Source organism: Dicentrarchus labrax, unplaced genomic scaffold (genome assembly GCF_905237075.1).
Source record: "Dicentrarchus labrax unplaced genomic scaffold, dlabrax2021, whole genome shotgun sequence".
Taxonomy (NCBI): Eukaryota; Metazoa; Chordata; class Actinopteri; family Moronidae; genus Dicentrarchus; species Dicentrarchus labrax.
In genome coordinates, this window is record NW_026136721.1 from 19547125 (window position 1) to 19573768 (window position 26644).

Sequence of the window (26644 nt, forward strand, 5' to 3'; positions counted from 1 at the left end):
CATATGTGTTTATACAGTTTATAGATAGATAGATAGATAGATAGATAGATAGATAGATAGATAGATAGATAGATAGATAGATAGATAGATAGATTTTGTTTTCTAACACCTCTAACTGCTCTGATCCTGAATGTTATAATATATAATATACAATATACATATTCTGTATACAATGTATTTTCCTGAAAAGTAGTGGCTATAGGTGTCAGATAAATGTAGTGGAGTGGCAACTAAATGTTTTTGCCCGTAGAAGTATATCTAGTTTCAAAATGAAAATACGAAAAATAAAAACTCTAGGCTACATTACCTGAGTGAATGTATTTAGTTGTATTACACCACTATACTGGTTATACACAATAAAACAAAATTGGTTACATACATAAGCACTTCTGCAAATCAAGGCAAATCAGTCAAGATGGACGTATATTTTAATGAAGATTCAATTTGAGATCCATTACATCTATTATACACATACAACTATAAAATTAAAATTGCATTTGCAATATTTCCATCGGAGAAGGCATGTAAGAGAGGAAAGTGGTGCCAGGTTGCCTATTTATCTAAACATAAAAGTACCTAATTTATTTAATCTAATGATCAAGTGCTTAGATTCCTTAAAATATATTTTTGTGCAGTGCTACTATTTCAGTCTCGGTCAGGTGATCAGGATATAATCCCTTTACAGCAACAAAACAATAAGATTTTCATTAAAATGTCATAGTTACGATACAATATGAAAAGTGCAATGAATCAGTTATCTTTTCTTTTCTTTTTTACAAAAGAAGACATGCATCAGAATGTAATTTTCAGCACCATCATATCAAGTTTATATTTTATAAATCATCTGTGTTGCAAGAGCTAAAATATGACATAGACAGTTCCATTATAGTTAGTACAAAGTAAGACTTTAAGTAGGCCGACTCTGTATTGTTAAAGTAATCTGTGTCAACTGAAGTCAAAAGGTCACCAGAGCCCCCTGCTGGTTATATTTATAACTCCACTTAAACCAGTGACTTCACTGTAGCTCCTTAGGAGAAATGTTATTATTAAAAGCCCATGTATAACAGACATCAAACATTATGGTGTAACATTCAAGTTATCACATGCAATACAATATTTTACAAACATAATATTTACATACTGTTGAAGTCCATAGTGTCCATTCTCAGATATAATCACACAATCCCACAATGACCCGTGATGGAGGCATTACATAGTACAGTCTGGTCAACAGGTGTAAAAAATGTTCATGTAGGCTCATCCAGAGAAAAGTTCATAAACTTTCACTCCAACATGATCTATTTTTTAATTCCGTCTCTTGGTGGGCCAGGCGTATTACAACATGTTGGTGTTGCTTGTTTTGGGTGCCATCTCCTCTGAGATTCTTTATTGTACACTTTCTGATGTTACTGTGGGTAAGGTCACTTCTTTGCCAACAGGGAAAGAGGAACTAAAACCTGTGGAATCAAAACTGAACATTTTCCTTAACAGCAATGAATGATTGCTTTGTACAGAAAAGGCTGGACTCTGCACCATTAGAACAGTTGTATCTCTTTGTTTCTCAGTTCCACATCTTTGTACAAACGAACACCGGCCAGCCAGGTCTGCAGTTTCCTGAATACCCCTTCTGCACAAGTCCTCATCTTTCAAACAGTTGCGTGCTGCTACCGTTTGAAGCCGGCATCACGTGAACTTGACCCCAGCAGCTTCAAGACACCAGGCGGAAATTTAAAAAACGTTATTTCCTGTGTACTTTCCCTCTGCTGTGAGTGTCTGTTATTCAGAGAATATAAATAACAGTGCATGTAATGCATGTAATCCTTCCTTTCAAACCACCCAAACCAGTGGTCAACAGTCTCAGGGAAGAGCCCCACTGAAAGTGACTATGGGCAGGCACAGCAGGGAGCAGAAAGTGGGGTTGAGAGGCTGGATTTGGGCTGAGGTCCGGGATTTTCTTAGCCTCCAGTCAGTGGAGCTGTCAGGTTTATAGCACACTGAGATGTCACATCTGCATAGGACAGAAGAAGACACGTGGAATAGATGAATAACCACACTTGCGAGGCTAGTGAATTGTGAGTTGATGGTGTGAAACTTTTTTCAGATTGATGTACAGTAGTATGTTCTCTGAGACGAAACTGGGTTGTGGCTGCAGAGGATGCAGGTGAAAAGGAAATTGCTACATAAAAACAACAAGAAATAACAAGCCGATCAGAGAAGAAATAATTTTCTTAGAGACAGATGACATTTTAATTTATAATCATGTTGAAGCTACTACCCCTTTAACAGAATCATTCAAAAAGACATTAAAACAATTACATAGTCAGTGGTGTACCACTTCTTTCCAGACGCCGTGTATGTCTACATCAATTCCTGTGTGTATGTGTTGTTATGATAACTCCATACCTGGTGACACTCTGCAGTATTTTTTTCTCATCCTGGTCAAGACACACAGCAAAGGTTGTGTTTCCAGCACCGCTGACTTGCACCTTGTCCACCTTCACCTCTGTCACACTCAGATGCTACAGAAAGATGGTCAAAGTAAACTTAATGCATTTGAAAAATGCTAAATGGTGGATAATTCATTCAAGGGTGTGCTAATATATATTTGCACAATTACGTAATATTTGATATGATATTCATTTCCATTTTTTTTGCAACTTGTCTAAGTTGTTTTATTTTTGAAGCACTTGCTTTCGTGCCTGAGTCATAAAGAGAGCCTTGAAAATCAAAACTGCAAATCTAAATGAGGTTAAGAGATTCAGCTGCATTGTTGAGCAAATAATATTATCGTCAAAACACTCACGAGCAAAACAGACGTGAGTGTGCTGTGGCTTTTTGTTCCATCAAGCTGTCAGTTTTAAAAACTTTGTTCTCAGCCTACGTGAGATGAGAGACTCAGTGGAGATGAGTTTGAGATGCTATCAAGAAGGTATTGAGGTATCAGTCTTTAAATAGAGAACGTGTCGCAGGGTTGTTTGTGAGAATGCGCTGCTGTGTCGCTTTTTCAACCACAAACCTCAGAGACAGGCTGACGTTACATCTAGCTCACCTGGTTATAGCCCTTCTTGCTTTTACCGTTCTGTCGCTTCAGCACCTCAGTCATTGTGAGCTGCAGACACTCCATCTTTGAGTCTGAAAGAGATTGTTTAAGTTTTAGTTCAATTATGAATACACTTACACGTCTGACAGTAATTACTTCATTATTTCTAATATGTAGATATTCAGAGGAAAATATTAATTTATTTCCATTCGGCATTAACTGGAGTCATTACTGTCAGTATATGTAGTTCCAAAGAGATGAATGAATAATTGTCTTTGTTGAAATATTAACTTAGTAATAAAAAATGTCACTCTTCGCCATAAACAGGAAGTATTATGTTATGTTGATTCTCTCCACGCAGCTAATGAATTGTCTCAACCAAACACAGTTCAGTGACTTACCTAGTTCCTCAGGATTCTTGCATGCTTTGGTTAAGTTCACTGAAGTGCAGACTTTGGTGTCTCTTTTCCACTGGCTTCTGCCACTAATCACCACCTGAAAGGGAGAAGGGAAAGTAAGATGATTGCTGTTTTTAAAAAAAACATTAAAATAATAGGAAATTAGACAAACCTTAAAGATTATAACGGCTGCCTAAATACGACAGGAATGTTGAGTATAACAATATTTCAAACTGAGAATAAAATAATAAAATAAAATGTATTTTATGAAAGATAGGGGACTGATAATATATTAAGAGGTTTAGTAAGAGTGACATGTTTACCGCTCTCTAATGCTTCATACAACAGGGACTAAAAAGGCAAAAGTTCTAGCTTTGTCAGGACAGTCTGTTTAGCAGACTTTGTATTTTATCACAACCTTTTGATGTGTCATTTCCTGTGGGTGCAGAAGTGACCATAACCGAAACCAGTTGAATTAGGGTAAACGGGGAGAACCAAAGGGTTGGAGGGATGTTTTTTTCTACTGATTAAATTGTTTTATTTCTGAACGTAATTCTTGCAAAGTGCAGCTAAAAGACACATTTTGATAGTGAGTAAAACCAAACACCATCTTACCCTGTTGTACACCACCTCCAATGTTAGAGGCACTGCTTCTCGGTCACCGTCAATACCAAACCGTTTACTTGCAGCACCTTTACAAAGAGAGAAAAAGACAGTGATCCATGTGAACTGATTGTTTAGTTAAACAGTTCAAAATTGTGCAAAATAATGTGACAATACTGTTAAACAGGACAGGTGAATTTTTAGCATTGTGACAGAAGTTTTCACATATGTATTCAGTGAAGAAGGTATTCAATTTGCAATAACAAAAGCTAGATTATTTTTGCAGTTCACAATATTGTGACAAATAGAACTGAGTAATTTCCACAGTAACAACCGGATGAGCTATGAATAGTTTTCCCTGAATTTTTACTTCTCAAAGGAAATTAAAAATCAGAAGTGCTAATGGTGACAACGAGTGAAACCAAAAAAGTAGAAGTAGACTGACTCATGATATAGAAATAGCAGATGTGCCTCTACCATAAATTGTGTTCAGTCTCGACCTCATAAAAACTGATGATGCATTCACTCCATGGAAAATGTGGAGGATTTTGTTTATTGTGGCATGGTTGCTTGGATATGTGTGCGTGTTTGCCGTGTGTGTAGCACACTTACCCATGGCTTTGATGGCTCGTGTTCCTGCGGTGTGACCCAACTCTAGGGAGTGGACGAACACCTCGGTCCTCCTCTCTCCACAAGCTAATGTCAACTACAACAGCAAAGATCCTCAGTCAATCACTGAATTTGGAACAGTGTTTCATTACAAAGAACCAGAGAGTTTATTTCTGTCCACAAGGGTGCCAAAGTATGGATAGCAGGGCTTAAACAACTCAAGAAAAGAGCTTTAAGGCAGTGATGTATTTAGTGTACTATAGCTGTGTGTGTGTGTGTGTGTGTGTGTGTGTGTGTGTGTAAAACTGTGTCTGACCTCAGCCTGATAGAGCTGGATCAGAGCTGGCCGGGCAGCATAGCGGCAGTAGTACAGGACCAAGTCGGCCAGGATGGGCAAACGCTGCTCATATGAACTATCATATGACTCTGACTCCGTCTTTGAGGTTTGCTGCAGAGAAATACAAAACAATTGAACAATTCATAAAATCATACAGTAGGATGATATATGTAAGTATAGCCTAAACAAATACATTGGAAAGGTATTTAAGTCAACAATTGGAATACACATTGATTGTGTAATAGACAAGACTGGAGATCAGTCATGTTCTTAGTTGAATCAGTTGGATGGATCAGTTTTGGTTAGGCAGTGTAAAAGTTAAATTCCAGTTGTACCTGGCAGACGACGTTGGCAGGCAAGTTAAGCAGGCTAAGGGTGTTTCTTTCGTACCAAGGGTCCAACATACCGAGGAGATGGGCAATGTCGTTAGTACTGTCCCCTGTGGCCGTGAGGTGAAGATCCTGCTTGAGCAAAAGTTACCAAAAGTTATAACTACCAGACAGTGAAAGTCTCATATCTTTTGGCTTTTACACAGTAGCCACGTTAAAATCTGTACTGTACAACTCAGCCTTTTGACCGATTGGTAAATATGAATAAACTGTGTGTTCATGTGTTTAATGTATGTAAAGTTTGCAGTTTGATTTGAGTATTCTTCTACTTACATTAGACAGGACAGCTCCTTTTAGAGTTCCAGTCTGAAACACTGGACTAGGAAATCTCAGACCCCCTAGCCCTGCTGCTGAGTCTCTCTTCACAGGCACAAAGTAGAACTGAAGCTTAAAGGCCCTGCTGAGACGTGGACATGCACTCTCCTTCCTCCTCAGGCTATTGTAGGCCCGGGCCAACTTCCCTGCTACATGATCAGCACCGAACACCACCACCCTCAGCGTAGTATTCTTACTGTCCTCGTCACTGCTGAGAATAGGCCTCCTTCGGAAGCAGACATGTCTGAGAGTTTGACTTTGTGGGTGGAGTAGGGGTTCAGGACTACGTAACTTGACTTGCTGTGGTAGAGAGTTAGAGCGCTTCTCTCGCACCACTAAAAGGTCTTTTGATTCTGTGTTTCCTAAGCTTTTGGCCCGGGACAGAGATCGAGGGCTCTTGGGTTTGATGAAGAGCCGGTACAGGTGCTGGCTGAGCCGAGCCGAAGCTTTGTTGACAGACTTTGGCGAGCCTTTGTCAGCGACGGGAGAGGAGCAGATATAGTCATCAGAATCTTCAAAGTAGTCACTATCAACTCCAGAGGTGACAGAGAAAAGGGACGGAGCATAGGACTCTGAGGTTACCGACAAGGTGGAAAACATGGAGTCTTTGGAGGCAGTAGACAGGGAGGATATGGTGGAGAAGGTGGAGGCACGGTGGTTGGCACAGCCGTTAGGGATGATAGACATCGACGGCAGTTCCACTCCATGTTCCTCATCTTCTTTGTCCTCTTCCTCCTCCTCTTCTTCTGCATCCAGCTCTGTCACATCATCCTCATCATCATCATCAATGTCTACCTCCTCTTCCTCCTCAGTATGCCCATTACTGGCCAGGTCATCGGGGTCATGCTCCAAAAGGGTGTTCAGAACATCTGCAGGAATCAAAATAGACAAATATCAACATTTAGTAATCAACAAAAGACACAAAAGCTGCTTTAATAAATTGTAATTCTGTCCTTCTGATGCATATAAAGTATAAAGTTTGCAGAATACTTTACCAAAGTTATCTTTTTCCCAGTGAAACATGTAACACTTGGCTGTAGGCAACGGTAGAGTTTGTAGCATTCCTGAAAGGGATGAGAGAAAAGAGATAAATAAACTAAAATATCATTATGTGATTCACTGTGTATATAACCCCCAGTTCATGAAACCTCCCCAATTACCATCAGACTTTCTTCCACTGGATGCTGGGATTCTCATCCTCTCCCTCAGTTGCTCAAGTTCCTGGATCACATGACTGCGGCCCATCAGAGGATCACTCATAGCAGCGGCTGTCTCTAAGACGTCACTTACTTCAGAGAAGATTTCCCCCAGTTCATTCACAGTTTTTGCCTGCAAAGAATATTCAAGACATGGTACAATAAATGTACATATTCAGGACAGTATTTATTTCAAATACATATAAATAGGGTTTAAAGCTAAATGCAGTTTTTACTGATTGGTCAGATTTCATTTTAACAAGTTTGTATATAAATAACGATTGATTCCACAACATAACCCTATTTCAAAAAAGGACATTTTAAACACAAATTATACTCAAAATATAATAACATTTTCCTTAAAAACTATCTATAGATTTTAGTCCATTGTCCAGAGCCGCTCTGAGCACATACCTGCAGGGCTCTGTGGATGCTATGTAGAGGGTACTTGGTGCCAAGTGTGGACTGGAAGGTGTGTTTGATCAGTGTGATGTAGGTCTCTTTCTGCGAATGCTGAATGCAACTGAGCTGCTTAGCCACTGAAAGAAAGTCGGGGGGCACCTCGTTTGGGTTCATCAGCAACACAGTCCTACAGGCAACAGACAGATGGTGTCACTGGTAAAGTGTGGCATGTAACATGTAATTCACATGGGTGAAGATGCAAATAGGATGATATGGTGGTGGTATGTGGGTGGAGAAGGGGATGAAACAGGACTTTGCCACTGTAAGTGCTCACTACGGAAGGGCTATTATTGAGTTAACTTAAAAAAAATAACTGCTGTTTCAGTTTAAAAGTAGATCAGATAAGGTTACAGTGAACCACTGACATGAATGAAAAAACTGCCCTTTCAACAAGAAAGAAGAAGGTGCGAGGGTGCAAAGATAGCACAGTCTGAACCTGACTGAAAATAGATTGTCATGAACACGCAGCTGTTCAAAGAATTGTGAATTTTTTTTTACATGTGGGCTCATGTGGGCCGGCTTTTTTAAGTCACAGATGAGCTGTGAGACACTGAAGAGCTTTTCATTTTACTATAAATCCCACATTGTGTAAACATAGAGTTGATACAGTATATTATACAATTTTGTAGTCTATAAAAGGTACATTTTGTTTTATTGTGTGGACTTACATGGTCTTGGAGCACAGGCTGGAGGTGATAAGGCCCTGCTCTTCTCTCACCAGTCTCTGAAAAGAAATCCCTGTGAGGAAAAGAAAGATCTGTTTATGGTTTTAAAACTAACAACTTGACAAGAACACAATGCCATTCAAGACAGTTTCATTGAGGAATAGTTGCTGATGAAATTACAGCATCAAATCACCATTTAACACGTATTCATTCAGTCAACTCAGATGTATTCATTCAGTCTGTTATTTTGTTTTTAGCACTTCCTATGACCCTTCCGGTAAATTTCAGTGTAGGTAGGTGGCTTCTGCTTTTTTTTTTTTTTTTTTGTAAATGCTGAAGCTTCATCCGCTTTCAGATAATTTCAGGTTAGTATGAAGAAGTGCCTTGTTCAAACTGAAGCCTTCCTGGTATGTGTGACATAAGCAGTGTCCTTTTGCGTATGTGTCATCCTAAATGCATTTTTTTGACTTGTCACTAGGGGGAAGACAATCACTAGGGTTGAGAGACAACAGTAAGCAAGTGCCACACAGACCCAGTGGAGTAGAAACACACACACACATAGCGGCCCTTAAAGTCCTATATTTTTACCTGGGGCCTTAATCTCAAGCTGTAGTGTGGAGAGGAGGTTTCTACACACGCTGCTGTAAGGCTCAGGCCAGGTGAGGAAGCAGCGAAACACCTCAATAGCTTCCTCCAGCAGCTGTGTGTCTGGAGGACAGTATGGTGTCTGCAACAAAAGCACAAATATTAAAGTATTAAGGTAAAGGTATTTTAGTTGGGTTCTGTTAAAGAGGAACCTGTTTAAAGGGGGAATTTTTTCATGTTTGGTGGACAATACATTCAATTATGTTATATGTATGTGGTGTACTTTGCAGATATGTATGGTGATAGTTGAGAACACTGGTAACAGAACACTAGTGTGGACTACAGATGCAACTATGTTCATTATTGATTAATCTGTCAATTATTTTTGTTACCTTTTTATATTGACTTTGATGAGAAATAATAACTTTTCTGTTATGATATTTTTCTTCTTCCCATCTATTATTACACCATCAACTAAAACCACGTCACATACCTTATTAGGGAATTAACCCAGTTTAGTGTAATAATGTAACGTTATTTCATTGTCCACTGTTTTATTATACTGCAGGCTTTATGACAAACAGTGTCATTACAAAACCTCAAAGCTGTAACTATCAGTTGCTACACAACTCAAACTGAACTGACAGAAGAAGTATTTTGCATTTCAGTCAAAGATATATGTATGTATAAAAATATATGTAAATTACCATGTTCACCCACTGAAACAGTCAAACTGTTTTTGCTCTGACAACCCAATGTGTTTTCTCTACAGCCAGCCAGCTGTCTAACCAGTATTAAATCAATTAATCAGATTTCCAATGACATGATTTTTGTGAATGCAAATCAGCCTGAATGAAAAACAGAAGCAATGTTTATGAGCCAACTAGTTCTTGTCCAGCCAGTAATACTGAGTTTTATTTTCAACTGTACTAGAAACTTTTGTCACAGCAGCACCATTGTGGTTTGAACTAAGGAACTAATTGACCTTCTGATGGAGTGTACTCTGACACATGTGAAACACTGGTACTGAGGGGTGAGGAAAGGTTAAAAGTTTGGATAAAATCTGGATGATTTGTACCTGAAGCAGTGTGGAGGAAAACATGATGGCGAGGGGAGCCACCAGCTCATACTGACACTGCTCCTGAACCTGAACACACACATGAACACACACACATTGAGAGGGACAGACAGAAATAGATGGTAAACATTCAGTAATTACAGCACAGTTCGACAATATATTCTCATTGACCATGACCTTTGACCTGTGTCCTCTCACCTCTTTAGTCTTCCTTATGATCTGTTGTAAGAGGATGAGGAAGTTTTCAGGGTCCCTCTTCACCATCTCCTCCAGGCTCCAGCGGTTCATCGACTGACCCGCAGAGCACATCAGCACTGAAAGGCAGCACGTGTGGATTCATGTTAATGCACGAATTCAGCATGCACAGAAAGCCATGCGTGAGACACAGAAACAGAAACAGAAATCACATGTTTAACATCACCACAACAGTTTTGCAACCCCAAACGACAACCGCTGTGTGAGAAAGCAGACAAAACATTTCTGAAGGCAGAAAAGCTCCTTTTACTGGAACCTCTCAAGTTTAAAGTATATTCTACCATTACTACTATTATTATTATTATTATTATTATTAATAATAATAATAGTAGTAATGGTAGAATATACTTTAATATTATTATTAATAATAATAATAATAATAATAATGACATAATATATACTTTATGTTGTGTCACACTGCTTGTACTTGTAATGATAGATTAAGCAGCGAGGCCACGAGCCAGGACAATAAAAAATCTGTAGTTATACCTGTATATGGCTGGCATAAAATAATAATATAATAGTATATACTTTACTATGGTTATAAACACTGCTAAATGTGGCTGATGTACAGTATATTCTGACAGGCTAATACAAGAATGTTCTCGTCTGCAATTCATTGGTAGTAGATATAAAGTAAATATAATGTGTTTGTGTTTCTGCAAGCAAAAATGCACACTTTCTAAGGAGATGTCGCACCTAGAATAAAAGCCAAGTTTATTTAGGTTTTATCTAACAGTTGACAGATGTCATTGTAATTGAAATGTGCTTTTCAAGAAAGCACTGTAAAAACCTGTTACGACAAGACATACAATACAAACATGCACAAGCGACTGTAACTCTACAAAAACAAGCATATAGATTACTTGAATTTTCCAGAGACTGTCCAAATAGACCAGAAACAAAAACATTCATAGAAAGTGCTAATTTCACTTTTACAGTAAAATGTATTTTGCCCCCAGAGCCAACATTGGGAAGCAATATTTGTAAAACAATTTGAGAGCACAGGCCATGTTAGTTATTGTATTGGTTATGTTGGTTTCTGAGCACGCTGTATGTATGTAACCACAAGGAAAATTGTGGCATACATTGTACAATCTTGCAAGCTTCACCCAGTGACAGAATAGACCACAGCCATATATCCAATATTCATAGGGATGTAAACACACTTGTTCCCAAGATGGGCTGTTTTTCAAGGGTTAACATTCAAAACCTTACTGGCAATGTAAACTGGTACGTGTAGGCACTGTGGGAGAGGTTTTCTGAGTTTAGACTGGAAAAACAGATCTAGATTGCATATAGCTGCCTAACAGCATACAATCTATAGTGCATCCACGTAACTAGTGTAAATGTTTCTTTGACCATGAATGTATTGTAAGCTCAGTTTTATGTATACAAATGGAGCGAAGCCTGCGAGCTAGTTCAGGCAGGTCAACTCGAGCTGCGCTGATTACACACGACATGCCTCACTCCATAATCACTAACCAAGCGCTCCCTTCCAATCTGGCGGTCTATTTAAACTGCACACTTTCCCAGCTCTCCCTCTGCTCTGTCAATGCTGCTGTTGCCCTGCATCCGTATTGCTGCTGCTGCTGCTGCTGCGCTGTAAGCCCCACCACCACCCCAGCATCCACCTGTAGGCTCCGACTGGGGGTTAAGGTATTTGCGCATCACTCTCCAATATCTCTATGTAAACATATCTGTGGGGAGTGATGAGGTCGGAGCCTAGACGCCAAAATCTAAATATGCTATACTGCTAAATAAACATTCCAAACGTGAGTTGGCTGACTGAACTCCTTAACTATACTTCACAACTATTTCATGTGCAGACATTCAGCTGAAGCAGCAGTTTTCTGTATATGACCACAAAAGAGATTACACAAATAACACACAATAATCTATTGTAAACTGACTCCAATGAACTCCTGTTCAGGAGGCATTTCATTTCTGTTGTGAAATTTAGCAAATCATAGCCTGTAGGAATGAAAGGCATCATCACTAGGTTAATGAAGTTATTACTCACAGCAGGGCTTCAAAGCTCTAGCTGTCTGTGCTGGTGCACTTCAAGGGTGTGTTTTATCACCTCTCGTGTTTCAGTTAGGATGTTTGTACATTAAAAGGACAGATTTCCTGTTGCTGCAAAACACAGTTAAGGTATCCTCCCAAGAGCACGTGTTTTGGTACTAAATGTTTCAAAAATAAAGGGGGAAAAAATTGCAAAACCTCATCATTATTAGCCAGGTTATATAAAGTGTGGATTTAAATTCCTTTTTTTTCTCCAAGGTCCAATGTGTAAGATTTAGTGACGTCTAATTGTGTAGTGGCAGATCTCAACTCCGTCGTTGAACCCTGCCCCTCCAAACGCAAAGGAGAGACTATGGTGGCACGAAAATCATGAACGTCCCTGTCTAGAGCCAGTGTTTGGTTTGTCCCCTGTGGGCTACTGTAGAAACATGTTGCCTCAACATGGCAGACTCAATAGAAGGCAATCTGCTGCACCTGACAGACATAAAAGGTTCATTCTACGGTAACAAAAACATAATGATTCCTATATTCAGGTGATTATACACTAATTAAAACATACTATGAATATCATAATCCATTTCTGCCAAAAGACCTTCCTAAATGTTACACATTGGACCTTTAAATGTAAAAGCTTCGGGATGGTAAAGGAGAAGTGTGGTTTCACCGAGCTCTGATAGCAAGTTTTCTATTACAGTGTGAAATGGAAACATAGATGACTAAGCAACGGGAGAGAGTTATGCATACGGTATCTCCAACCACACCAATTTGATGTCTATCACATTCACACAAAAACAACGTGAGTGATTGCTGATTCCTCACAAGCGCCATAGTTTCCATTTGATCCCTCGATCTCAACGACTCCGAGTGCATCTCAAAGGAGCTGCAGTTTCCAAGGAAGTAACACATCAGCAGTTCGGGTTGCACAGAAATGTTTTCCAAGAAATGTGTCAGTTGCTGTACTTTTCTAAAGTTAATTGCAACCTTCACGAGTATTAACTAGAGAGTTCTTAATTTTATAAGATGCCAGCTGCATGCGAAGCTGCAAATTTTAGATGATCCTGTTGAGATGTATATTTGACCATCTCTGTAAGCAGAAGGCAAACAAGTACAAGTTCAAATTAATGTGATTACACTCATAGAGACAACATTCACCTCCCTAGAAATCTTATGAACAGATACTGGAATCACAAAGGCCTATGCTATGATCGAGCAGTGAAGTGGAGAAGGAAACATAAAAAACAAACTTGTTTTATATGTCAAAATCAGTCTTTCAGGGGGATAGCTAAAATACTATGTATTAATGTGTATCCGCCACTCTATCTGGCACTGGTTGATGTGCGGGAGTCCGATGCAGATTATCCGACCTGTTTTTACACCCTGCACCGCAATGACTCCTGCCTCACGATGCCTCACTCACACACTGCGGTCTGTGCCACCACTTCCTCCCAGCTGTCTATTCACACAACTTCCTCCAGCACCCAATAACATGCTCCCCTGATGATCATACAGCACAGTGTCACCAACAACAAGCTCAGACGCGTATATGCTCAAACGTCCCGTGTGCTGTCATATGCTGCTCTTGTGTTAAGAAAGTGAGAATAAACATGTTTTCCAGTCAGCACTGCAAACAGCACATGTCACATTCAAATGTGTTTTGCGGAGTTAATACAGCTGAGCCAATGTGTTGTTTGCACATTTCTAGAAACTGAAGGTTACAGGTTTGACCCTGTGCAATAGCCACAAGGCCTTGAGCAAGACTGCTGGATAATTGTGAGCAGCTCTAGATTAGCACCCAGACAAAAAAACATGATAAATGTAATTAGCATTAATTTGACAATAATTTGGCTGAGGCACATGAGCACTGGAGAAGCCAGGATTGAACCACAACCCTGTAATAATTATTTTGTCTGACTTGTCACAGCAGGACACATACAGGTGGATTTAATATCCTTAACAATAACTCAGTGTCCCAGTAACACATTCTAATGGAATGCAGCCATCATTAATGTTATCAAATACACCTGTGCTTTTCATGCTATGACAGGTTTAAAATTCCCCTTGATTCATCCCATCCTCTCCTTATCCTGAGATTGTTCTAAAATGGCCTTGGACCAAAGAACCAAAGAACAGGTGATACGATTTTGGTGTGACTTCAGATGCTACATCATAAGTCCAACAGAACTTCAATTATCCTCATTGTAGCAGTGTAGAAACGCAATTAGTTGTTGTTACATGAGTCCATGTCTGCTGCTACAAGCCCTGACTAAACTCTTTTCATCGCAACCAAATCTCAGCCGTGGGTTCTCATCACTAGTGTAGCCCCTGGAGTCTTACCGTTCCAGTGATGCGCTGCTGTGGGGCTTTGTCTCAGCCCGTCCAGACACCTGTCCAGAGCATGCTGGATTCTGTCCTCTGTACACGAGGTGTGCTGCATCTTCACCGCTCAGGTTCTGTGGAGGGAAGAGAGATAGAGCTGATATTGATATTCTATGGAATATTACCTTCAAATTCATTTGTATGCATATGATAATGTTCACATGCACACACAAACACAGCCTTCTGTTTTCATGTGTTATCATATCTGTTTTGCATGAGGGCAGATCACCCGCTAAGTATGAAAATGAGTCTAAGAAGATACACAAACCATGAAGAGATATTTCTAAGCAGGAGGAAAAACAGACACGGGTTGCTTGTATTGCTGTTTTGTTGCCATAGTTCCTGAAATGTTAGATGTTATATGATGCCTGTTCTGCCTCAAATCAGACAGTTTTATGAAGAGTCTTGAAAAATGTTGAGAAGAGCCACATTAGCTATCATGTTCTGTGATAAACATCAACAACAAATGTCCTTCTAGATGGAGGAAGGATTGACGGTTTTACAAGTTTTACAAACAGGAACTCTTACTGCAGTAGTGTAAAATACACAGTGGACAACTATAGATATGTGTCTACGGTCAGTAATTACTCAGGAAAGCTTTGATAGCAAGATTCAGGCAAAACAAAACAAGCCCACAATTTTCACCATATGACTTATCTGGTAAGGTAAAAGAGAAAAACAGCCCTTACTGACTTCAGGGATTTCAAATCAGTACCACAGCAGTTGTGAAACAATGCTGTAGATCAGAGAGATGAGGTGAATATAGTGAAATATTTAATTCCAGTACAACCACAACGTTGAAAGTGCATCATATTTTCACCACTGACTCCCCAGGACATGCTGAACTTCATTTTTATAACTTTCAGTTTGTTAGTGCATTTTACGGTTTTTCATGGAGCATCTGAGGACAACCCAGGTGTGGCAAGTTGTTTCAGTTCTGTTATGAATGCATCCCATCAGAAACTATATGAATAATAAGATACCAGGGAAGTCCCATCAGCAACTTAAAAGAGTTGAGTGACAGATTTATCAATCCTGGCTGTCTTTTGGGTAGATAAACAACATTCATGGTGACAGGAGTTCAAAGACACAGTTTGAAAGCTGCAGTCCCAACCAACCAAAACCAAAAGTCAACCGAGACTGCTGTCCAAACCAAGGAAAGAGTTGCTGTAAAAACAGAAGCAATATGCCCCAAATTGTGACCACTTCTTCACTGGTAACTACAACATTGCAAGATTTTTGAATTCCCTCTGAAAATTGTACAGGTGTTTTTGTGGGGGGACAGCTTGCACCCAATACAGTCACTCACAAAACAACCTCCGTAAAGAAGTATTTGATGGTCAAAACAATGTGCACAGTCAGTACGTTGCTGCCCTGCCACCATTTCTCAGGGAAACCCGGTCATGTTAAACTCATTGAGGTTTCGAGATGTTTTCTACTTTGGTGATCACCACCACCACACTACCATAACTTACATAAATCTACTGGATCTCCATCTTTTACCTATATTTATTCTTAGATTTCTCTATACCTCCAACAGCTTGTTAAAATGGAATCCAGCCACACAAGATTAACACTGACACTAACATGCAAGTAATGTCATCCATGGATTAACCTCACTAATGGCATTTTTAAGACAATTAATTAATTTATTAACCATATAAATAGTGTGCAGGTTGTCATATTATGTGTAGGCACGACATACAGCCCTTTAAAGTTGCATGCAGAATCTAGCTAATATGAATATAAAAATCAATAACTGGTTAAGGAACATCTGGGTAAATGGAATATATTAATACAATTCTATTAAGAACAAATTTAAATTAAAACAGTTTCATCGTCTATAATGTGCTTTGGCAATACTGTTTCAATATGGTCATGCCAATAAAGCCTCTTTGAATTTGAAAATTTGAATAAAGATTTATCCAAATAAAAACACTATATTTTGTCAGTGAATGAACATATCTGTGAAATTTAGTTTCAATCTAGAAAATATTTATGAAAGTTGAAAGATTTTTGAGTTTTACACTAAAACCGGAATCAAATTGCACAGGAGCATTTAATGAATATTTATTGGAATGTGGTCAGAAGAGAAGTTACAGGGTGGTTGGTAATGCATTATGTTGTTGCTTGATATATTTTTAAACCTTGTCTTACCTCATGTTAGACTTTTTTCATGGAAATACAACATATGCATGTGCAAACTCTGGGAAACATCCAAATTTGAGAAGCAGAACAACTATAGGCCACTTCCCTAAAGAAAACAGGGCAAAGCTTTTTAAAGATTTTCTGTTTTAGAAATTTAGAGGCTCAGCATTTATTTGTTTGTGACGTATTTAGCTATATTTCCAAAAATGTTAATCGTGTTAATCTGAGCTAAATATACACACATAATTCATTAGGTTGTTTTGATCATGGAAAATAAGTATTCTGCACATTTGAGTCCTAACAGTGGGAAGTCAGCATATGGACAGAAATGAGCAATGACGTCAAAAACTGTTTTTGCCTGATTACATCTTCTCAAAATTTCCCCAGAGAGTGTGACAAATTCCCCATTGCACATGAAATCTAGAAATAAATGAAGGCTGTCAAATGAATAGTGTTAATAAATGACTCAGTTGCTCTTACACACCAACTCACCAAACACCTGACTCATACACACATACACATAGTGTACAAACCAATAGTGTGACATTTTGGTAAACATGCTTATTTGTCTCTTTCCAAGAGTAAATCTTGTTAAGAAGATTGATACATTCAATAGCCTATCTCTGCCTGTCCATCGCATATCTTGAAAACCGCAGAATCTGTGTAATCCAGTACTCCCACAGTACTCGACAAGAATCTTTATCTGTTCAGAACTGTCAACTTTTATCTGATCAGCCTTGGCGAATGTATTGCTGAGGACCCAAGGTAGTGCAGTGTCGAGTGTGAAGACAAGAGTTTCTTGAGAAAACGGCAACCCTTCCAGAGGCCAAGCAATCAACACGTTCTGAACAGCCACGTCCTGAATGGGCACTGCACTAGTAAGGCTAAAAGCAGCAGTTAACTTCGTGTTAGCTTAGTTTGGCAAGACTGGAAGTATGTAAATAGGTGAGATTTAGAAGTGGATTTTGTTTTCCATGTTTCCAGGCTTTATGCTAAGCTATGCTAGCCAAGCTAAACACCTGCTAATACCAAGTGGTATGTCCTATCTAACGATGGACAAGAAAGCTAAGTAACTGTGAAACTATCCCTTTAAAGGTATGCAACATAAGCCAACATAAAAACTAAAAAGAACAAAAGAACATAAACACACCTATGGACATGTGTGTTACATGTGCAACACTAACAATTGTCCATATATTTACCCACAAACATGCTTGAACACGCATACAGTATACAATGCAGACAGACACACACACACACACACACACATATATATACTGTACAAACATCCGATCCACTGACCTCATCATTAACACCAGTGGAGCGATGGGCCAGGAAGCTTATGCAAACACAAGTTCAGGAGGCCAGAGGACTGAAGCTCAATTATTCCCCCTCGCCCCCCCACCACCACCACCACTTCAGTCCTTTTCCTACAGTTACCATTCAACAACAATACCAACAGCTCCAGACGTAAACGCCTCCACGTAGCCCTTTTTCTCAGCGGTTCCTCCTCCCCAGAGAGGTATTGTGTCTAAAAGGTGTCCCGAGTGGCACCAAGCAGGGGTATAGAGCCAAGCATGTTGGACACTTGTGCTTAGGGCTCCGGTCATTGTCAGGATCGGACAGAGCTGGATGAGAGCCCAGTGAGAGTGGAAGGAACTAATAAGTTAGAGCTGTGATGACTCTTGCATCCAGGATGGGGTTCAATGGAGATGTGTAAAGGTAATAAAAGAGACCTTATATGAGGTGGCATGATGCAGTGAAAGTGGTCTGAGGCTTATTCGTAGAAATAATTTTGCTGACGAGAGGTTACTGTTTAAGGATTATTTCACATTTGAATCTGAAAGAGTTTATTCTCAAAGAAAAGTTAAACAAGAAGATCAAAAATGTCATACAAGCCAGTGATGTAACAATTATCTAAAGTCAGGGCAGGGTGGCTGATGGACAGTTTTTTTATGAATGTAAATTTACTATTACAAGCATAAAAACAGGTTTATTTGTGAAAAAAGTCACAGCTAATGAACATATCATCAGAAAGCTAGGGTACCAAGTCAGTGTGAATGGTGCTGCAATATACGCTGATTGGGATTTTAACAGAAAAATTCCATCCCAAGTCCACAGTGTCATCATAGTTGTTTACGTAGAGTCGCTAGTTGTGTTGCAAATGCATGAGTCTGTGCTGTTTCATAAGAGGATGTATGCAGCACATCCCTACGAGTCAACAAGGTCACTTCCACTTTTTCATGGGTTTCAACTCACAAAATCAGACAATAACAAGCAGCCTTCGTGTGGTGGAATAACAATTTGAAACAATCCAAAACTCAAAAGTGAAGCAGATTTAAGGTGGATTAAAAGAGATGCAGAGATGAAAAGAAAAAGAGAAGTAGTCCATATGTTAAAATGGTGTGTAATGTTTTAACCATGGTCTCCGTCAGGCAAACATCCAGGTGAGCAAAAAAGCAGGTTAGAAAAAAAAATTGTTTTTAGCGTTGTTGTCAGGGTCAGTGGTTTCATAGACTCTGTCTGTTCCTCTTAGTCTCTCTCTCATGGCCTTAATTGATCACATTGTCCACAGTAGTATTCTAAACAATGTACCTTTTACCTTTTACCTAAAGTTGCTAAGATCAAGGTGAACATAAACAAGCACAAAATGTCAGAAAATGCTTGATGCTTAAGCTTATTAAGCTTATACAGGTAACTGTCTCAGTACAAGTATACCTGTGTGTCTCTGTCTCTTTCTCATGCCGTCCTCTTTTTCCTCTCCCTCCATCTGCTCACAGGCTGCTTCCCACCTCTCCCACTGATCCCATTACCAACTGCTTCCTAACAGGAAGAGAGCTTCCCTGCTCAGCTGAGGAAGCAGGTGCCTCCCTATTGTTGTGGTGTGATCAGACCCTGAGATATACTCCCACAGACCAGAGAAAAGAGCTTGTGTATACGTGTGTGTATGTGAGTGTTTGTGTGTGTCTGTCATTTTTACCGCCCCCAATTGATAGAGTCTGATATTCACATCCAGTCTTCCTCTGCTGGCCCATAGAGCTCTTATCCCCCCCCCTTCTCTTTACTGACATACTGGATGTGAACTGGCCTCTTATGGCTTTAGGAAACAACAGTGGTCCAACACCAAAGCGCTACTGTAACTAAGTGCTTCCCTTTTGTTCAAACAACCGCTACCTGTGAGAACTCTCCAGTCTGTTAAACCAAGTAGGTAAAAAATGGACCAGTGTGTGGCATAAAGCACATCTTTTGTTTTTGCCATTGCAAAGCACTCAAGTGAATTTCACAGATGAGCTTTAAAGTTTATTCTTGATCTAGGGAACAGCAGTTGACACAACAATCTCACATCCATATCACATGATCTTCATCAGACAACAAAGTTTGCATAGTTGTCATGGAATTGCAGAAGCACTTTAAGGACTACATGTTGACCATGAGGGGAGATTGTTGTTGTTTCCAAGGTAAAGATTAAACTTTGATGCTCTGCAGGCAGATTTGAAACAAAAAATCTTACATTTAATGTAATTTGAGGATGATTGTTTCCTCATAACGAGTCCAGCAGAACTGTTTTATTGCAATGTCTTGCGTACTGTATTAACTTAAAACTTCAAATAGACCTAAAGTATGTGCAACTGCATAGATGTGACTTGAGTAGGAAGTACGTTATTGGCTTTAAAAATAAACCAAAATGCAACAATGCTCTAGCACATTTAGCTACAGCATAGAGCTTCTGTCACTTAGGGAACAGAAAGCCACTCTGTGTAACCTTTGGTCTTCACTTCCTCAATAAACACTGATAAACATATGATGAAACTATCATGAATGCAAATATCAGGTGCTGTAATACAGTATGCCCAGTTTCACATTGAACAGCATTGTGTTTTATCATTCAACAAATGATGATGATGACGGAGTAAGTCATGATTTCCAGTAGAAAACCATGTCCTCTTCTATTTGTTTAAATGTGATATGGGTAAGAACATTTGGGTGCTTTACATCACTGAATATTCTTTGTCACAACAGGTGTAATTGTGCATGTGCACAGATGCATATGCTCACACACGGGTGTGTTGACCTCAAAGTGTATGCCTTAAAAGGTGAAAAAAAGGTTTTACTGATACCACAGCATAAGGCAAACAGGAAGCAATGTTGTGAATAACATACAGTGCTGCTCTAGGATACAGCAATAAAAAAAAAACAACAATACATTGTGACAGCATTCACTCTTCATATCTGATATCTGTGGTAAACAACAAACAATATCTACCACCAGAAATCAACATCATCAGTCTGTGTTTGTTTTTGTTTTTTAACTTTGTTATTTCAAGCCTGACACATGATCTACTCTGGCAGTTTTTCTTTCTCAACAGGAGGAGATGATTGTATTAGAACTGACTGCGTAATTAAACAATTCCTACAAAGAATAGAGGATCCCGTCCTTTGGCTGTGCAGGAAGAGTCTGTCTTTATCTGACAGGCAGGCTGTAAGCTCAATGCATTTAATGCTTAGAATTTTTTTCTGGGGAAAAACTTATGGTAATGTTATTTATTAAGTTGCAGGCCACCACTGAGAGAAAGGTTGTCCATTAAACATGTGGCATAAACCTCAGGGCTATAGCAGTACATCAAAGCTAAGGTTAGCTACTTGTTATTTTGTAGAATCAAATCTACCCTCCAGAACAGAGCTGCGAAAATTTGAAACACAGAATAACGAAAATAAGGATTTGAGATTGACTTGCACTGACTTGAAAGTGGATTTCAGACTTAAAGAGTTGACTTCCTAAATTCCTGCATAAAACCACACAGCTGGAATATTTAATTATTTCACCTATGTACTGAAATGTGTTAGATTAAGAAAATGTTTAAATGTTGAGTTAACAAGAGTTTTATGGTCAGCATTCTGACCTGAGAGTCCTAAGACTTTAGAGAAAAACTTATATAAAGTGTTTTGTGGCTAGTGTTGCTTTCGTCAACGGAAATTATGACTAAATATCGTCATCAACGAACCATTATCACGTGACGGAAACGAGACGAGACGCACGTAAATGGTGGTCATGTGACGAAAACTATAATCAAATATATAATGCAATATTGTTGACGAATAAAAACGGGACTAAATGTGGTTTGCAAAATAAAAACTCTGCTAAAATATCTCTTCATTTTCGTTGAGCAAAACGAGACGAGACGAAATGTTATAACGTTATTTCATCTTGCTATTATTATAATTTTGAAGTATTTCTGTTTCCTGAGTCTGCGCAGACGCAGGCTACGTCACTGACTCAATCCCCACTCGCGGCATTATTGGAGGATGTAGCTGCGGTGGGTTAACGACACACACATTTTATTTGCACTTTTTTATTATGTCATTGTCGCTCGAGCAATCAAGCACATTGTTTATCTTTAAGTTAAACTTGAATGTAATGTAAATCTTTTCTGACATTGTCATTTGAAGCTATTTTATTTATTTATTTTATTTAAATGTATGTGTGTGTACTTCTTAGTACATGTTTGGTAGGTAAAATAAATATGTTGTAAATTCAAATCAGAGCGTCTTCCATGTCTGGAATTGAATGTATTCTTGAGTCTATAAGGTAACAATAATATAATAATAAGATAACCTTGTTTGACTTGTGAAATGGGTGACTTAAAGAACATTTTGGTTTTGTCTATACTATACTAGGTACTTGTACTATATTAACTGGGTTAAATAGAGTTGCATTACTAAAAAGAGACTAAAATACAATTTTCATTGACCAAAACTAGACGAAAATAGTCATGGATAATTCTGACTAAAATAAGACTAAAATGCTCAGACTTTTAGTCGACTGAAACTTGACTAGACTAAAAAGAGTATAAACGTGACTAAAACTAATAAAAACTAAAATGACAGCTTGACACAAAGACTAGACTAAAACTAAAATTAAAACAGGCCGCCAAAAACAACACTAGTTGTGGCTCCAGAAGTGACCCTAGGTTTTGACAAGGAAGAAAAGACATCTGTGGTTCTGCTGCATTGATTTTGATCCTTTTCTTTAAACTATCCAATAAAGTAATAGGAGTGAAAATCTAAATTGATGGAGTCCTTGCTCAACTTAAGACCTAAACTGGACAAATAAAATAGTTTTTATTTATTGTATGTGGCAGTTTGCCTGATCAAGATCTCTGGAGGTCACAATTTGCCATCTTCCGTTACCTCTACATCACTGGTTATGACGCAAATGAAGTTCCAGTGATCTCCATTATAAGACACCTGTATTGTATCTTTAATCTAAATGTGGTTGGTTTACGTAGTAAAAAGGATGTTAAGCTCAGGCGTTGGCTAAGTATAGTTTCTATAAAGGGTGGAGCCCTCAAAGTCCACTAACAGACAGTGTTGTGTCAGACTGAACTTGTGCTTCAGTGACAGTTGCTTGCATCCCTCTTTGACACTTTTTGTATCTATCCAAATAAATAAACTGTATTATTCCTGCATATAAATGTTCAAATCAATCACACTTCACCTGCTCTGTAAAACAAACTACAGACACTGGAATTACCCATGAACCCTTTTCAACTTATCATGCAGCTTTAAGGTGCTGACACAGATATCTGAGATTAACAGATGGCAGACTGGCTTAAATATGTTACCATTTACAGATGTAAGTCGACATTTAAAGCAAGATAACATCCAGGCACCCGACACGTGCTTCTGTCTTTCTACTTCCTCAGCTTTTATTAAAAGCATGAATCATACAGAGCGTCTGAAAAAGAAGAAGTTTCCAAAATGGTATCACTGTGGGGGGTCTGTGAGCTCACAGAGGGCGGCTGTCAACATGTCAGCCCTGCTTTTCCCATCACTGTGAGGCTGACACAGTCCATGAACTCCTCTGACAGAAAACAAGACACCCAAGGCTTTCATATTGCAGATAAATGAAGTGTGATCTTATTAAACACATTTACATGAGTCAAAACAAGATGATATGGTAAGTTGACTCTGTCAAAAACAGCTTTAAAGACAAGAGTCCCCAAGATGTATGAGGATGTATACCATCACAATGTATAGATAGATGAAGCTATACTGTCACAAATCATCATATTCTGAGATATTTACATTCATACCTAGATGAAAACATGTTAATACTTCCAAATCAATACTCTAGTGTCAGTCGTGGAGTCACTGTCCCCTAAACATTACCAGAGAAGACAAACTCTGTCCTCAACTCATCGGGTTGACAGTCAGTGACTTCTGGCCCCGTCCAAGCCCACAGCAGGGAGTGGATGCCCTTCAAAATAAAATATACCCATTACTGCCTCTGTTGTCTTACCTGTAGCTTACTGTCCAACATCCATAACCTCTGTATGCACCCAAAGAGTCCAAAGAGTCCAAGGCAAAGTGTCTCCAGCTCAGTTCCACTGCCATTCATTCACCACACACATCACGGTTTAACAGACAAACCCACATCCTGGGCACAGCGGAGCAGTACTGTGATATCAGCCGCTGGTATCTGGTTGTAGCTCTCTGTTGCGCTCAAAGACTTCTGCACATCACACACGCACACACTGCGCCTCACAAACAGGAAGTGTAGGAGAGAGGTGCATGTGAGCACAATGAGAGAGTCTGCTGGTGCCTATGAGTGGGAAGTGCAATTGTGTGTGCGTTCGAGTTGCTACATGCGTGTTTGAGAGGTTGCATGTGGATTTTGAAGGGATGTTGGCTCCTAAAAGGAAGTCATTTGTTTGACATGTTTGTTTTCATGCTATTTTCACACTTGAGTAAAGTGTCTTTGTTTGGGTGGCTTTGTTCATTATTTTCTTGAGCCGGTCGAGTAGCATTGGTAGTACTGTGCTTAATTGCCTCAACACAATAAACACAAATTTTTGTTTTTCATGGATTTTGACCCATCAGTATTTAAAATCAATGATGCACTGCACTTGAACAAACAGGATCAATAATCATCATCTAATATGATGAATCCAGTTAAATTAAACATTTAAAGCCATGACAGATTGTAGCTAATAACACAAAACGTAATGACTTTTACTTTGATGCAAGTAAATTTGTGAGCAGAATGTGAGTTTATTTGGTCCTTTGTGTTAATTTCTATAAAGAATATTAGATCCATTATTCCTGCTCTCTGTCTCTCACTCCGCAACCCCCTCAGTCAAGGAAGCACTGGCCTTACTTCCCCCTCCTGCTTTGCCTGTCATTTACATTTCATGTAGTAGTGCAACTGTGAATTCCCCTTCTCTTGAAGAAATGCAAATGTGGTGACAAGCCATTCAAAACAGTGACAGTAAACACTTAACATTGTTACATGCAGCTCTGCACCATTTTGCCTGGAGTAATATCTGGACATCTCATTTAAAGCTTATGCACGTACCTTTATGTGAATGAGTAACAGTGATTTAAACACCTAATGAAACATTGTGAAGGGATGGAATCGTTAGAGAACATGTTCTTTTTATATTAAGAAACAATCTATTGACAAAAACTATTTAACACTTCCACCGAGCTTCAAGGAACGTAATTTGATGTGATTCAGTGTTATCAGAGAAACATGTTTTTATTGTTGCATTCAATTATAAAACATTAGATTTAATTTTTTAAAGGCACACTATGCAAGATTTTTACCTTAATATAACAGCTTCTAAGTCATTTCGATGATAAACGAACTCGTAGTATAGCAAATCATCCCGATAGCAAAGCAGGAGAGGGACGCCGTTGGCAGAACCAGCAATACAAGTCTGAAAGGTGGCGCCCCGCCGAATCGAATTACTTTACGGCGCGACGTCACATACATCAGCGACATAAGAAGCAGCCTCAATGGAAGACACTAGCAGGCATTCACTCAGACATTACCTGGTCAGTAGACATCTTCGGAGTCTATCTTTGCCTGTTCGATGTCCGAGCTTCCATCCTACTGAACATGTGTGTTTTCAGTGTGTTTTTAGCCTGTGTTTTTTGCTATTTTTAACTATTTTCTTACTTTCTTACTTTCTTACTACTTTGTTCATGTCGCCTAAATACTTTTTTGGCATTTTTGAGGACTTTTTATTTTTTGTTTGCATGGGTCTCCATGGCGGCTGGGAGTCGCATTGTTTACACCCGTGACCAGAAGATTGCCCTGAGGCACCCGAGCATCCTGATTGGACAGAGACCCTCCATACCAGAGGAGCTGAGGAGGAGATGGAGAGGCTGCAGAGCGGGGGTTAAACGGAGGATGAAGAAGAGGAGGTTTAAACTCTACATCCCTGCAGTCATCACTGGAAACAAACGTGGCTACACGAGCAGATACCGGACTCCAACATCACCATTCCCGGCTTCCAGACAGTTCGAGCCGACATGGACACCACCGCGACCGGCAAGAAGAAAGGAGGGGGACTGGCCGTGCTCATAAACAACAGGTGGTGTAACCCCGGGCACATCTGTGTGAAAGAGCATGTCTGCAGCCCGGACATCAAGCTCGTCGCCGTTGGACTTCGTCCATATTATCTGCCACAGGAACTTTCCAGTGTTATTGCCATCACTGTCTATGTTCATCACAGTGGTCTTCATCATCATCACTGTCTATATTCCTCCGTCTGGGAAAGCAGAGCAGCGTGTGACGTGTCATCCACACTGTGACTGCAGGACTACAAACGAAACACCCGGAGGCCTTCATCATCATCACAGGGGACTTCAACCACGTTTCTCTCTTGTCCACACTCCCAACCTTCCACCAGTTTGTCACATGCACCACCAGAGACAATAAGACCTTGGATCTGCTGTATGCAAATGTTCCTGTTTTTTATATCTGTATTTATTTCACTCAAATGTTGCTGTGACAAGTGAATTTCCCCATTGTGGGATTAATAAAGTTGTCTATGTATGTATGTATGTATGTATGTATGTATGTATGTATGTATGTATGTACCGGTATACAGGGGGGAGGGGATCAGGCCGTGAGGGCAGAGACGCAAAGCCGTATATAGAGACGGCTCTGGTAAGTGGTATTTACGACAGTTAACGTTAAATACAAGTACTCCGCAGAGACTCTAGGGGTAGCTGTTTGACAAAACCGGAAAACTGCATAGTATGCCTTTAGTATAGTATCCGAGGTACTGATCAGGATATGCAGGATTGATAACCAAAACTTAAACTGGTCATGTCTTCAAAACTGTCACCATGCTCTCCCTTCAGTGGTGACT

At 39.4% G+C, this 26644-nt stretch overlaps 1 protein-coding gene across 1 annotated transcript; it reads right to left on the bottom strand.

Annotated features, from left to right (window-relative positions):
• Positions 1-410: 410 nt before the first annotated feature.
• pik3r5 (phosphoinositide-3-kinase, regulatory subunit 5) lies at positions 411-24050 on the bottom strand. The gene is made up of 18 exons (XM_051384194.1): positions 23782-24050; positions 14292-14407; positions 9876-9991; positions 9678-9746; positions 8603-8741; positions 8018-8087; positions 7302-7476; positions 6852-7020; positions 6687-6755; positions 5650-6560; positions 5323-5448; positions 4967-5098; positions 4654-4747; positions 4054-4130; positions 3442-3535; positions 3050-3132; positions 2404-2519; positions 411-2008 (listed from the first exon to the last, which is right to left on the bottom strand). The coding sequence occupies exons 2-18, from the start codon at positions 14389-14391 to the stop codon at positions 1858-1860; spliced, it is 2691 nt and encodes an 896-aa protein (XP_051240154.1). The 5' UTR covers positions 14392-14407; positions 23782-24050; the 3' UTR covers positions 411-1857.
• Positions 24051-26644: the final 2594 nt, after the last annotated feature.

What these genes read in the sequence shown, in the direction of transcription:
- pik3r5 (XM_051384194.1), bottom strand. Translation starts at nt 14,391, where the DNA reads ATGCAGCACACCTCGTGTACAGAGGACAGAATCCAGCATGCTCTGGAC. An exon ending in AGCAGCGCATCACTGGAACG is followed by an intron (nt 9,992 to 14,291) that starts GTAAGACTCCAG and finishes GCTGCCTTTCAG; the next exon opens with TGCTGATGTGCTCTGCGGGT. An exon ending in ATACTGCAGAGTGTCACCAG is followed by an intron (nt 2,009 to 2,403) that starts GTATGGAGTTAT and finishes TGTCCTATGCAG; the next exon opens with ATGTGACATCTCAGTGTGCT.